The sequence below is a fragment of the Periophthalmus magnuspinnatus genome, chromosome 2 (assembly GCF_009829125.3).
Source record: "Periophthalmus magnuspinnatus isolate fPerMag1 chromosome 2, fPerMag1.2.pri, whole genome shotgun sequence".
In the NCBI taxonomy this organism is placed as follows: Eukaryota; Metazoa; Chordata; class Actinopteri; order Gobiiformes; family Gobiidae; genus Periophthalmus; species Periophthalmus magnuspinnatus.
The window spans coordinates 12,447,447-12,459,776 of record NC_047127.1 but is presented as its reverse complement, the minus strand read 5'-3'; the positions used below and the strand labels follow the sequence as shown (position 1 = coordinate 12,459,776).

The window sequence follows — 12,330 nt, the reverse complement described above, 5'->3', positions numbered from 1 at the left end:
AGATCCAAATGTGTTATGTAGCTGATCTTTAGCCCTCAAGTAGGCAAGACAAATTTATTTGTACAGCACAATTCATATTCAAAGTAATTTAAAGTGCTTTAAAGAATAAGAAAGACATTAAAATCATAATGCACCAAATCAACACATAAAGAATCATCATGACATGAGCATTAAAACAGAAGAGTGCAGAATAAAACCCTTTCAATCATATGCACAGCTAAACAGAACTGTTTTGAGCCTGGACTTAAACATTGTCAAAGTAGAGGCCTGTCACACATCTTCAGGAGACTGTTCCAGATTTTAGCTGCACAAAACTGAAACTCTGATTCCCTCTCTGATGTTTAGTCCTGACTCTGGGCACCAGCAGGAGGCCGGTCTCTGAAGTCCTCAAAGTGCGAGATGGTTCACAATTAACAAACATAATGGAGACTTTCTGGGCCAACTACTACCAGGAAATAGGCTCGTTACATTGATTTATCTGTCCCCCAGGATATCTGCTGATCTGATCCAGCAAATATTTCAGTATTGGTGACAATATTCGATACCAGTGTTGGATAAGTGCATTACTATTTATTTAAAATAGTAATAGTAATAATAGTAGTGAGTCCAAATGATTATAAATTTGACATTTTTCTCAATCTCATTTTTTTTCTTATAGTGTTGTAATGATGTGGTTTTGGAGAGATTTGGGGCAGAGCTAAAGCCGGACGCCGCGCTCCGATTGGCCGCTCTGCAGATGTACATCCTCACCATGACGACGAGACAGAGCCAAAAAGTGTCTCTCAAATACATACAGTAAGTTATTGTTTTAATGTCCTGGTAGTCCTGATCTAGTCCTGGTTTAGATCTGGCTGAGATCTTATTTAGTCCTGGTCTAGTCCCTTTTACTCCTGGTTAACACCTGGTTTAATCCATATTTAGTCCTGGTTTAGTCCTGGTTTAGTCTTAGTTTAGTCCCTCTTGCTTTGTAACTCATAATATATTTTATAATAATCCTGGTTTATTATATACGCACACAGATGTTATATATAGCTGTGCAGGGGATGGAAAATTCCTCATCATAAATAACTAAAAGCAACTTTTTGGAGCCTGTGCGATTCCATGGAAATATGAAATTAAAACGATACTTCAGAACATTCCCCATAGATATGCTTTATGTCATACTGTGGAACATTATAGCTAAAAGAACAACATTTCCATGGAGACAAGCAGAACCAGACCAAGTAAGAGTCAGGTTTACGGAGAGGCAAGTAGGTCGCGTTTTTCTATATTTTTCAGTGCAATAAAAACATCCAAAATGAAAGAAAAACAACTTTGATTTTGGTATATTTTTTGGATATAAGGTTACGCAGTGGGGTTTTAATATCATGTTCCACTTTTTCTCTACAGAAAAGAATGGGGTCTACCACTGTTCCTGCCTCCTGCTGTTCTGTCCACCATGAAAGAGAAAAACATTAAGAAAGCTCTGACACACATCCTCAAAACCAACCAGAACCTTGTGCCTCCAGGGAAAAAGGTAATTTGATACATGCAAATCACTCTGCAGGGTAGATGCTCTAATAAAGACATCAGGGAGAGCATCTGACGTAATGGTAGATGATCTGTTCTGAATGAGCCATTGCAGTGTTAAGGGGTTAATTCCCGAAGATGGCGTTGGTTTAGTTGCAGTTTGGACCTGGTCTTGCTCTGGTTTAGTTCTAGTTAATATCTTTTGTCTGCTTTAGTCCTGGTGTTCTGATCTGGTCCTCATCTGGTCCAAGTTTAGTCCTGGTCTTGTTCTGATCTAGTCCTGATCTAGTCCTAGTTTAGTCTTGGTTGAGTCCTAGTTTTGCCTTGGTCTAGTCCCTTTTACTCCTAGTTTAGTCTTGGTTAAGCCCTGGTTTATTCCATGTTTAGTCCTGGTTTAGTCCAGGTTTAGTCCTGGTTCTACTCTTGTCCTGGTTTTGCTCTACTTTAGTCTTGTTCTGCTCTAATCCTAGTTTAGACATAGTTTTGTCTGGATTTAGTCCTGTTTTTTTCATGTTTGGTCCCACTTTAGTCCTGGTTTAGTTCTGTTTTAGTCCTGGTTTAGTCCTAGTTTTGTCCTGGTCTTGCCTTGTCTTGTTCTGACTCTGTTTTGGTTAAGCTCTGTTTTTTCCATGTTTAGTCCCAGTTTAGTCCTGGTTTAGTACTTCTAGTCTTGTCCTGGTTTTGCTCTACTTTAGTGTTGTTCTGCTCTAATCCTAGTTTAGACATAGTTTTGTCTGGATTTAGTCCTGTTTTTTTCATGTTTGGTTCTGGTTTAATTTTTACCCTATATCTTGTTGTCCTACTAATATCTTGGTCTTACTCTGGACTAGTCCTTTTTAGTCCTAGTTTAGTCCTGGTTTAGTTCTCTTTTATCCTCAAAACCTTGCACCTCCCTGGAAATAGACAACCCACTTGTTCTGTCTCATCTTTGTCCCTTTACACAAACTTTTCAACAACATTTTTTTACTTTTGACACACCCGCCCAAAATAGCTTCTCTTACACACTCGCCCTCTCCCCTTGTCAACCTTTGGCGCCATTTTGAAGCCCCATGTTGCATATTAATGACTATAGTAAGCAAATAGGACTGTCAAATTATGCATTCATTAGATATGCATATTTACAAGTCACAGTGAGTGGTGTTGAACTTTGTGCTTTTTTATAAATGAATGTGACAACAAGATGGAAGTACCAGCTGCCAACCAAGTCATTTTTAAGACTAATATTTATAAGCAAACCTTGTAAATATTGTCTCATCTTTGACCTTTGAATAAATGTAGGTAGATATAATAATAATAATAATAATAATAATAATGATATCAGGGAGGTCATACTAGTTTAGTCCTGGTTTAGTCCTAGTCTTATTTTGGTTTAGTCCTGTCCCATCTTCAACCTTTTTCAAGTGTTAAAAGTATTTAGTAATTGAATATGTGTGTAAACTGGCATTCAGGATAGAATTAATAATAAAGAAATCAGGGAGGGAGGACATCTGATAAAATATATGATAGTGTTCTGTGTCTGGTTTAGTCATAGTTTAGCCCTAGTTATGTTCAGGTGTAGTCCTGATTTAGACCTAGTTTAGTCCTGGTCTAGCCCTAGTTTTGTCAGTCTGATCTTATTCTGGTTCAGGCACAGTTTAGTCCTTGTCTAGTCCTAGTCTTTTTCTGGTCTAGTCCTAGTTTAGTCCTTGTCTAGTCCTAGTCTTCTTCTGGTTTAGTCCTTTTTAGTCCTGTTAGAGTCCCGTTAGAGTCCTGTTATAATCCTGTTTTATTCCCATTATAGTTCTGTTTTAGTCCTGGTCTAGTCCTGGTCTAGTCCTAGTCTTCTTCTGGTTTAGTCCTGTTTTAGTCCTGGCCTAATCAAAGTTTAGTCCTGGTCTAGTCCTAGTCTTCTTCTGGTTTAGCCCTGTTTTAGTCCTGATTTAGTCCTGGTCTAGTCCTAGTCTTCTTCTGGTCTAGTCCAAGTTTAGTCCTGGTCTAGTCCTAGTCTTCTTCTGGTTCAGTCCTGTTTTAGTCCTGTTTTAGTCCTGGACTAGTCCTAGTCTTCTTCTGGTCTAGTCCTTGTTTAGTCCTGGTCTAGTCCTAGTCTTCTTCTGGTTTAGCCCTCTTTTAGTCCTGGTCTAGTGCTGGTTTGGTCCTGGTCTAGTCCTAGTCTTCTTTTGGTTTAGTCCTGTTTTAGTCCTGGTTTAGTCCTAATTTAGTCCTTGTCTAGTCCTAGTTTAGTCCTGGTCTAGTCCTAGTCTTCTTTTGATTTAGTCCTGTTTTAGTCCTGTTTTAGTCCTGGTCTAGTCCTAATTTAGTCCTGGTCTAGTCCTAATTTAGTCCTGGTCTAGTCCTAGTTTAGTCCTGGTCTAGTCCTAGTCTTCTTTTGGTTTAGTCCTGTTTTAGTCCTGGTCTAGTCCTAGTTTAGTCCTGGTCTAGTCCTAGTCTTCTTTTGATTTAGTCCTGTTTTAGTCCTGTTTTAGTCCTGGTCTAGTCCTAATTTAGTCCTGGTCTAGTCCTAATTTAGTCCTGGTCTAGTCCTAGTTTAGTCCTGGTCTAGTCCTAGTCTTCTTTTGGTTTAGTCCTAATTTAGTCCTGGTCTAGTCCTAGTTTAGTCCTGGTCTAGTCCTAGTCTTCTTTTGGTTTAGTCCTGTTTTAGTCCTGGTCTAGTCCTAATTTAGTCCTGGTGTAGTCCTGGTCTAGATGGATGCAGCAGCTGTCAGCAAAGTCATTTTTAAAACAATTATTTATCCACAAACTGTTTAAATTGGTCCCAACAAACAAGACAGCAGTGATTTAGGGCCTGTCACTTGCCCAGACTCCACACATTTTGAAACGTTGTGGAGAAATCATTGTTTTGAGATTTGTAACTTTAAACAGACTTGTTTTCCTTTTCAGATGTATTTCTGTCATTTAAAAACATATGGCTCACTTGCTGGCGTCGCTATCAAACAAAAAATAAATATAGGTCCCATTATTCCAAGGCATGAATGTGAAAAAGTTACTTACAAATTAAATACATTGCTTAAAATAAAATAAAAAGGTAAAGATGCACTATTTCTGATTTTTCATAGAGTCTGGAATGTTTCACAGTATCTACGTGGCATTTATTAAAAAAAAAAAACAATTAAAAAAAAAAAAAAGTTGTACTTGTTGTGTCCCCTGTATGGATATAGATAGGTTTAATGCCATAGTGTGGAATATTCCAGGCTAAACTGTAAAATGGCCGTGAAAATAAGTAGATTTTGGACCCTTCATCAGAAAAGTCACATTGTGTATCAAACATATAACATAATATTACTACAAGCTACAGCCAAGGAAAGCAACATATTTAGCCAAAAAGTTCTAATTTTGTTTTATTTACTTTAGTTTTATTTAGTTGTACTTGGTAAAAAATACAGAATAAGATACTTTAAACAATAGAATGTGAAGCACGGTCACCAAAAACCCTCAGGAAGCTTAAAATATCTCCATGCCTCCATATAAAATGCTTAAGGCTCCAATAAAAAGGTGCAACATTTATATGTGTAGCTTATGAGAGATAAAATGCTTCAATACAAACAGAGTTACACATCAAGATTAACAGGAAATGCCATATGGAAAAGTGTAGTGATTCAGAAGCAGGATTTTAAACTTGAAATCTTGATGATTTCTTAGTAGAATCCATATATACTGGAGTGTGTAGCTTAATTAAACCATTCAAAAACATGCAATCAGGCTGAATTGTTGAGTCTAAATTCCCATAGAGACTGAATGTCAAAAGCACTTCATAAATCAGCCAATAAGTACATGAAATATCTTAGGAAATATCTCATTTTCATCGTGGTTCATATAGGCTTGGCATTTCAGCACCATGGACAGAGACACTTGAGAGAACATGTAAAGAACTATTAAATATAACTGTCCCATAGTGAATGAATGATTTTAACTCACACCAAGAATAGATTAAAGTCACTTAATAAATAAATACATGAAATATTACATTTTCACATTTTCAGTTACAATTATAGTCATTTCAGCACCATGGACAGTGACACTTGTAAATTACTCCACTGCTGCTATTTACAGAGTTTCTCCCAACTGAATGACCCTGATTTGAGTCCGGTGAATACTAAATACTACATAAAGTTTGTACTGCATACTGATCAGGCTGTGACACACTAGATCAATATCACATTTCACTGCCAATCTTGATTCTTCTCTTAAACTTTGCTTTGTGTTAAGATGCTTATTGGGATTAGTTTCTTACATTTTTCAACAAGATATCTGTAAAATTAGCAACTTTATTTAGAAATATTCTTTGAATACACTTTTGCTGGCAGTTTATCCTCAGTCTTCTGTCAAATCTAGTGGTGTATTTGCTCTACTTTCATATATATCCATGTAAATTATTAGTGTCAATAAAGAAATGCACTGTGTGTTTTGATAATTGTCTATTCCAGCATCGATTTTTATCATAATTAAAGTGATTTCTGAGCTAAAACATTTATAAACTATCACTGTATTAATTTCCTTAAGATATTAACATAATACTAGCCCGATGTACAGGTGAACTTTAATAAGAAAGAAGATACTCAGTGTGTGGGTCCAACAGACAGTAGGCAGCTTTTATTTACACATGAGATCAAACTCATTTAGGACTGGCTGATATGAGAGGGATTGAAATACTGCTGCAGCTGGGGTGAGGAAGACCACTGATGAAGGAGAAACACAAGATTAGCACAAACAAAGCCATTTCCACGACTCAAACACCTAAAAAAGACCTACTGCACAACTACAATGTTCAGAAGAAGTTTGAGTTTGACACATAAATGAAACTATAATTAACAGTAACAGTAAACCAGCGCTGAGCCTGTAAACACACTGCAGTTACTCTTAAAACACAATGACAGTTACACAATAAGATCAAATTCAAAAGTAAATCTTCACAACAAAAATTACATTTGCAAAAATACAAATTCATCTTTTAAAAAACAAAATTAAACAGTATACGAACAGATTTGTTTGGCTCAGGAAGAGGAAGTGAATCTGTGCAGCTCTGACCTTTATGGCCTGTCACATGATGAACTAACCCCGCCACGTAAACTAAAACTAAAATGACATATTCACCCAAAACTACAAAAACATTTTATTCAAGAGATGAAAAATAAAATGATTAAAATATAAAGTTTAACACCAGTGTATCCAAGACATAAGCCTATTCATTACAGGGCCTTTGAACACCTACAACTGGACAGCAATAGGCTAACTACTATACACCCCTATACTTTACACAACCCCTACTGCTACTGCTGTTGTTAGGATTACTACTACTACTATTACAATACTACTACTACTGCAAAAGCAGCTAAAATGTCTGTAAATTGTGTATATTCCGTCTTGGCAAGTTTGTCACATGGCTAAAACTTACCTGCATTTGAACAGTTTGGCTAACAACTCTGCCTCTATATGAGTACTTTTTACTACTGATACTACTACTACTACTACTACTACTACTACTACTACTACTACTACTACTACTACTACTACTACTACTGCCACTACTACAGCCAAATTTACTGTAGATTGTGTATATTTACTAAGTTTGTCACATGGCTAACCATTCTGCCCCTATATAAGTACTTTTTACTACTACTACTATTACTACTACTGCTATTACCATTACCATTACTACTACTACTACTACTACAACTACAACAGCTAAACTTGGTGTATGTTGCGTGTAATGGCTAAAGTTTGTCACATAGCTAACCAGTCTGCCACTATACAAGTACTTTTTACTACTACTACTATTACTACTACTGCTATTACCATTACTACTACTACTACTACTACTACTACTACAGCTAAACTTAGTGTATATTGTGTGTAATGGCTAAAGTTTGTCACATAGCTAACCATTCTGGCACTATATAAGTACTTTTTACTACTACTACACCTACTTCTACTACTACTACTGCTATTACCATTACCATTACTACTACTACTACAACTACAACTACAACAGCTAAACTTGGTGTAGATTGTGTGTAATGGCTAAAGTTTGTCACATAGCTAACCATTCTGTCACTGTATAAGTACTTTTTACTACTACTACTACTACTACTCCAACAGCTAAACTTAGTGTAGATTGCGTCTAAGCTATGTCACAAGTTTGTCACACGGCCAACACTTAACCTGCAGTTGCACATTGACACTCAGGCTAACCACTCTGCCACTGCTTATAAGTACTTTTTAATTCAGTCTTCTTCTAATTCAATGAAGTGAGCCCGTCCTGAAGTGAAATCCGCTACTCAGTTTTGAAATGTAATTTGTGCTAGATCATTGGCCATAAAGGGCTGTGAGGGAGCGCAGAGTGAAGGAGAGGATAGCATTACAACAACCTTTACAGATTAAGGATATGATGCGGGGTAATAGGAAGTCATTGGTGCAAATCAAAATGGCCCCCAACTGAGTGAAGTGCACGGGAGAGATTTAGTTTCAATGCTGACTAATGCACTGGTTCTCGATCTATGGTCCGCGCTCTAATTTGTGGTACTTTTAGGTCCTTTTGAGGGGTAGGCGCAAGTAAACAGTTAATTTCCTTGGCTGCAAAATCGTTTTTTGGAATCGCGGAGAAAATTGTTTGCGTAATCCCTCAGTCGTCCAGGTATGATCAATAGTAAAAGAAAAAAATCTATTCTGTCAAGTGGACCCAAACTTTTTGAGTGATCCCAATCTGCCGTGCATCTCCATCTCAAAGCAATAACCGATCCTTTAAAGGTAGTGACGTACAGAGCTTAGCCAAAGAAAAAAAATGATTCGATAGGGGAGTTAAAGAGGCAGTTTTTGTTAGGAGAGACAATCCATCTTTGAACAGCAGTGGAAGCTTAAGACATCATCTATCTCCTGTTTATTACTTCATCATCAGACTGAAATCTAAACAAGGAAAACAATAGGGCTAGCAAGTATGCTAATAGATGTGAGAGCACCCATTAGGGGCTTGAATGATTATGCAAAATATGACTCAGGCACAGTTCACTCTTAACGTGGCTCAACAGACTGAGCTATTTTCAGATACATAGAAGTCAGTGTCCACCAGGAATCTGACTAGAACTTTGTGTCCAGTTGACAGATTTTTTTTCTTAAATTAAAAACTATGATTATTATGATGTTAAGTTGTTCATTTGTCACCTTAGACCAACTTATTTTCGCTTTTAAAATGAAAAACATATGGCTCGCTTGTTGATGTAGCTCTCAAGCAAAAGATAAAATACAGATTCATTATCCCAAAGCATAAATGTGAAGTTGCTTACAAAATAAATACAATCTCTTAGATGTAGTTCTCATTTACATATATATGCACTGGAGTGGTTTAGTTTCAGTGCTGATTGATGCAGTGTCTCTGTGTCTGTGGTCTGTGGTCTCATTTTGCAGTACACAGGACAAATACACTGCAAAAAACTGAATATATTTGTGAGTTAATTAGCTTGAATAATATGTTTACCTATTTTATTTACTAGTTTAAATGTATTTGGTGTATATGTTTATGTCTGACTAGGTTTCATCATTTTGATTCTGCTTCAGTCCTGGTTTAGGTTAAAGGTGCACTATGTAACTTTTCTAGTTTTGGGTCCAATGGAGATGTTATTAATTTGCCTTTTCCACTGTATGGCATTAAACTCCATGGAGACAAGCAAGTTTTGTTTAGCAATAAGATAATAAGAAACTAAAAACTGAAACTAAATGAAAGCAGTGTAGATTCGCACAGATGCACTTTGGGAAATTCTGAGCATAGCAATGATGTTTCCATGGAGACAAACAGTTGCCAGACCCTCATTAGAAAAGTTGCATAGTGCACCTTTAAGTTCTATTGTAATGGAGTCCTGATCATTTTTTCCAGCTTTTGAACTAGGCCTCTTGGTTTGATTATATATTATTCTTTCTTTGCACTTGTTTAAGCCATTGTTTGGATTAGCTTTAGTCCTGATTTAAAAGCCCCTATTCACTGTAGTGTTTTTGGTATAAAACATTACCTTGAAAAGCCACAGTAGTTTTATTTCCTTGCTGACTAATGCATTGTGGTTGTTTCCAGCTGACTGCGCTTCAAGCCAAGGTGCATTACCTGAGATACCTGAGTGAACTCAAACTGTACGGAGGACGAGAGTTCAGATCGATACTGCTGGTGAGAGGAGGCGTTTTACACCATTTACTTGATCAATGTGTCTAAAGGTGCACTATTTAACTTTTGTGGTGAAGGATCTGACACCTGCTTGTCTCCGTGGAGTTTGTATTGCTTTTGGGATGTTCCATAGTGAGATATTGAACTTATCTATCTCCATGGAATCAAGCAGGTGGCAGTTTTAGGCCAGATCCATGGAGAGGCCATCCCACTCACTCATGTAAACAAAGTATATTTTTCAAGGTTACCCAGAATTTACAGCTGGAGCTGCAGCGACACATGACATAGGCAAAGCTGCAGATGTGTATATTTAAAAGCTTCTATTTACACAAGAACTACTCCTGTTGAGCAGAGGAATGATGCTTTGCATAACAATTATATTATCTTTATCCTCCATAACTATAAACTTTTCATAGTCCATCACGGGTCATTCCCCGAAGTCCTGGACGCGATAGACACTGTTTATGCGACTGCTGTTTTTAGAGACTTATTTTGAAAGAGTGACAGAGTTTATTTTGGCACCTTTCTGTCTTTACACTGCTTAAAAGTCTGGAGACACTCTCTTGATGCTGAAAAATTAGAACTCTTAATTTGAGCAGTATGTAGTGTAATTACGCTGGCTGGACGCGCTGTGACGTGGCTGGTGTGGATTGTTCATAATAATAAAGGCGATCTCTGTGCGTATGCTGCACTTACACGCTGTTACTGCTCTGCTGTAAATGAATAACCACACAGTTAAAGTTGCATAGTGCACCTTTAAAGGTCATATATTATCAAAAACATATCAGTTGTGTTTTGTTTCATCCACACATGTTTGAGTAACACTTTATTATTAGTCTGTCTATATCTCCAAAGCTCCAAAGCTTTTCACACTGTGATGTCGTGTAGTGGTAGCAAGTTAACAGCTCCTTTTACATTTTGTGTAGTAGAGACTGACATTTCTAAAGCTGAAATTATCCCAGTGATTCTAGTGAGGGTGTCTGGATTTTAAAAACACAGTGGAGCACTTCCTGTATCACCACATGATGACATCACAAGGTGGAACAGTTTTCCATTTTAGAAAAGAGCTCAGCCTAAATATGCAAGATTTGTGTGTTAAACATGTGTAAATGAAACCAAACACAACTCCGGCTAGGCAAAAAGTTAGAGGAGTACGACTTGGGACCAGTCTCAAATACAAAGTGGTAAAAACTGAGACACTCAAAAAGTACTAAATCACTAAAAGCCTTTATTATCATATGGCAGATAAAGCTCAAATCACACCCACGTGTTCTGACCCTTCGGCCCTCGCCAGGGCAGCCTCAAGATGGCTGTGACAGAGCTATGTCAACATTATAACATAGATCATAAAATAGCGTAGTGTGGGCCCTTTAACTAGTTTTCACTTTTTCTATTGCAGCAGGGAGAGAAGCAGACGGAGGTGACGTTGCTGGTCGGTCCTCGCTATGGCATTAGTCATGTGATCAACGCCAGGACAAACTTAGTGGCTCTGTTAGCTGATTTTAGCCACGTGAATCGCATCGAGATCCTGACAGAGGACGAGACCAATGTGAGACTGGAGCTGCACGTGCTGGACGTCAGGGTAAGTCAGATTTTCTGTATATAAAGAGTCTTGTTTCTTTTTTTTTTTAATTAAATTAGGGCTGAGCAATTAATATTTTTATTGAATCGAGAAGTCCACAGCCAGTCCTCTGTCAGTAAAAGCATGTGGTTTGGAGCAGACGGAAGAGTTTGGAGGAGGAAATTCGATTATTTTTGTGTTAAATGGCAATGGTTAAAAGTTTGTACTGTTACTGTTCATGAAATCAATACTAAAAGCCGTTTTTATTTAGTTTTTGAAAAGACAAATAAAATCAAAACTGGATCAGTATGAGGAAAACATCGTGATACATATTTCCCCATATATCCCCTGTATTTTAAATGTGTTGGTGTAATCCCTCACTCTTCCAGGATTGATCCAAGGTAGAAAAGCTTTCGAATGTTGTCATCTGGAAATAAAGATGTTTCACTTCCCATAAGTCATTTTCAATTTGATGGTTGTGGTCTGCGAAACTAGGATGTATAATGCAATTTCTTTGTTTACATTAAAGCCTCAGGGACATAACGACGCATAATGAGTCCCACATGATAAAATGGCTTCTGGATGGGTGTTGAAATGCCTTGATTTTTAACACAGTGTCTGGATGACTACATTTGAAAACCCTCCTTTTATTTTTGAGTGCGTTTATTATTTATATATTTTATGTTTATATATTTTTCCAAGGATTATTTTTTCGATATTAACTTGCCTTACTTAGAAACATACTTATGAAAAGCCCCATCACTGAAAATAATGGTTATAGACAATATTTTGTAACCTTGGAAATATACTTCTAAGATTTATTTTTTAAACCAGTTGTTTAGTTTTGATTTTTGAGGATATACTGTAATTCACCTTCAACATATGTTTCTAAAATAACTGAGCATTATCCAGACTAGTTTAATTAATAATTAATATTAGGTCTAGCTAATTAAGTAATGATTTGTTGGTATTTGTGCTTCCAAAACCCCACTTAGTTTGTGTTTTGCTTTTTGACCCCATGAGAATGCTAGATTTTTTCTTTTGTACATTGTAGCACATGAGACCACATTACAGTCGAGTAAAATATAACCATACAAATCTTTTCTCTTTTATAATGGCT

At 36.9% G+C, this 12,330-nt stretch overlaps 1 protein-coding gene across 1 annotated transcript in view; it reads left to right on the top strand.

Moving 5' to 3' along the window:
* The window catches only part of LOC117384244 (FERM and PDZ domain-containing protein 4-like), a 92,154-nt gene that overhangs the window by 73,948 nt on the left and 5,876 nt on the right, over window positions 1-12,330 (top strand). The window contains exons 10-13 of the mRNA XM_055228309.1: window positions 659-795; window positions 1,390-1,516; window positions 9,563-9,652; window positions 11,049-11,231. Coding sequence (XP_055084284.1) covers window positions 659-795; window positions 1,390-1,516; window positions 9,563-9,652; window positions 11,049-11,231 — 537 coding nt within the window. The remainder of the gene's footprint in view (window positions 1-658; window positions 796-1,389; window positions 1,517-9,562; window positions 9,653-11,048; window positions 11,232-12,330) is intronic.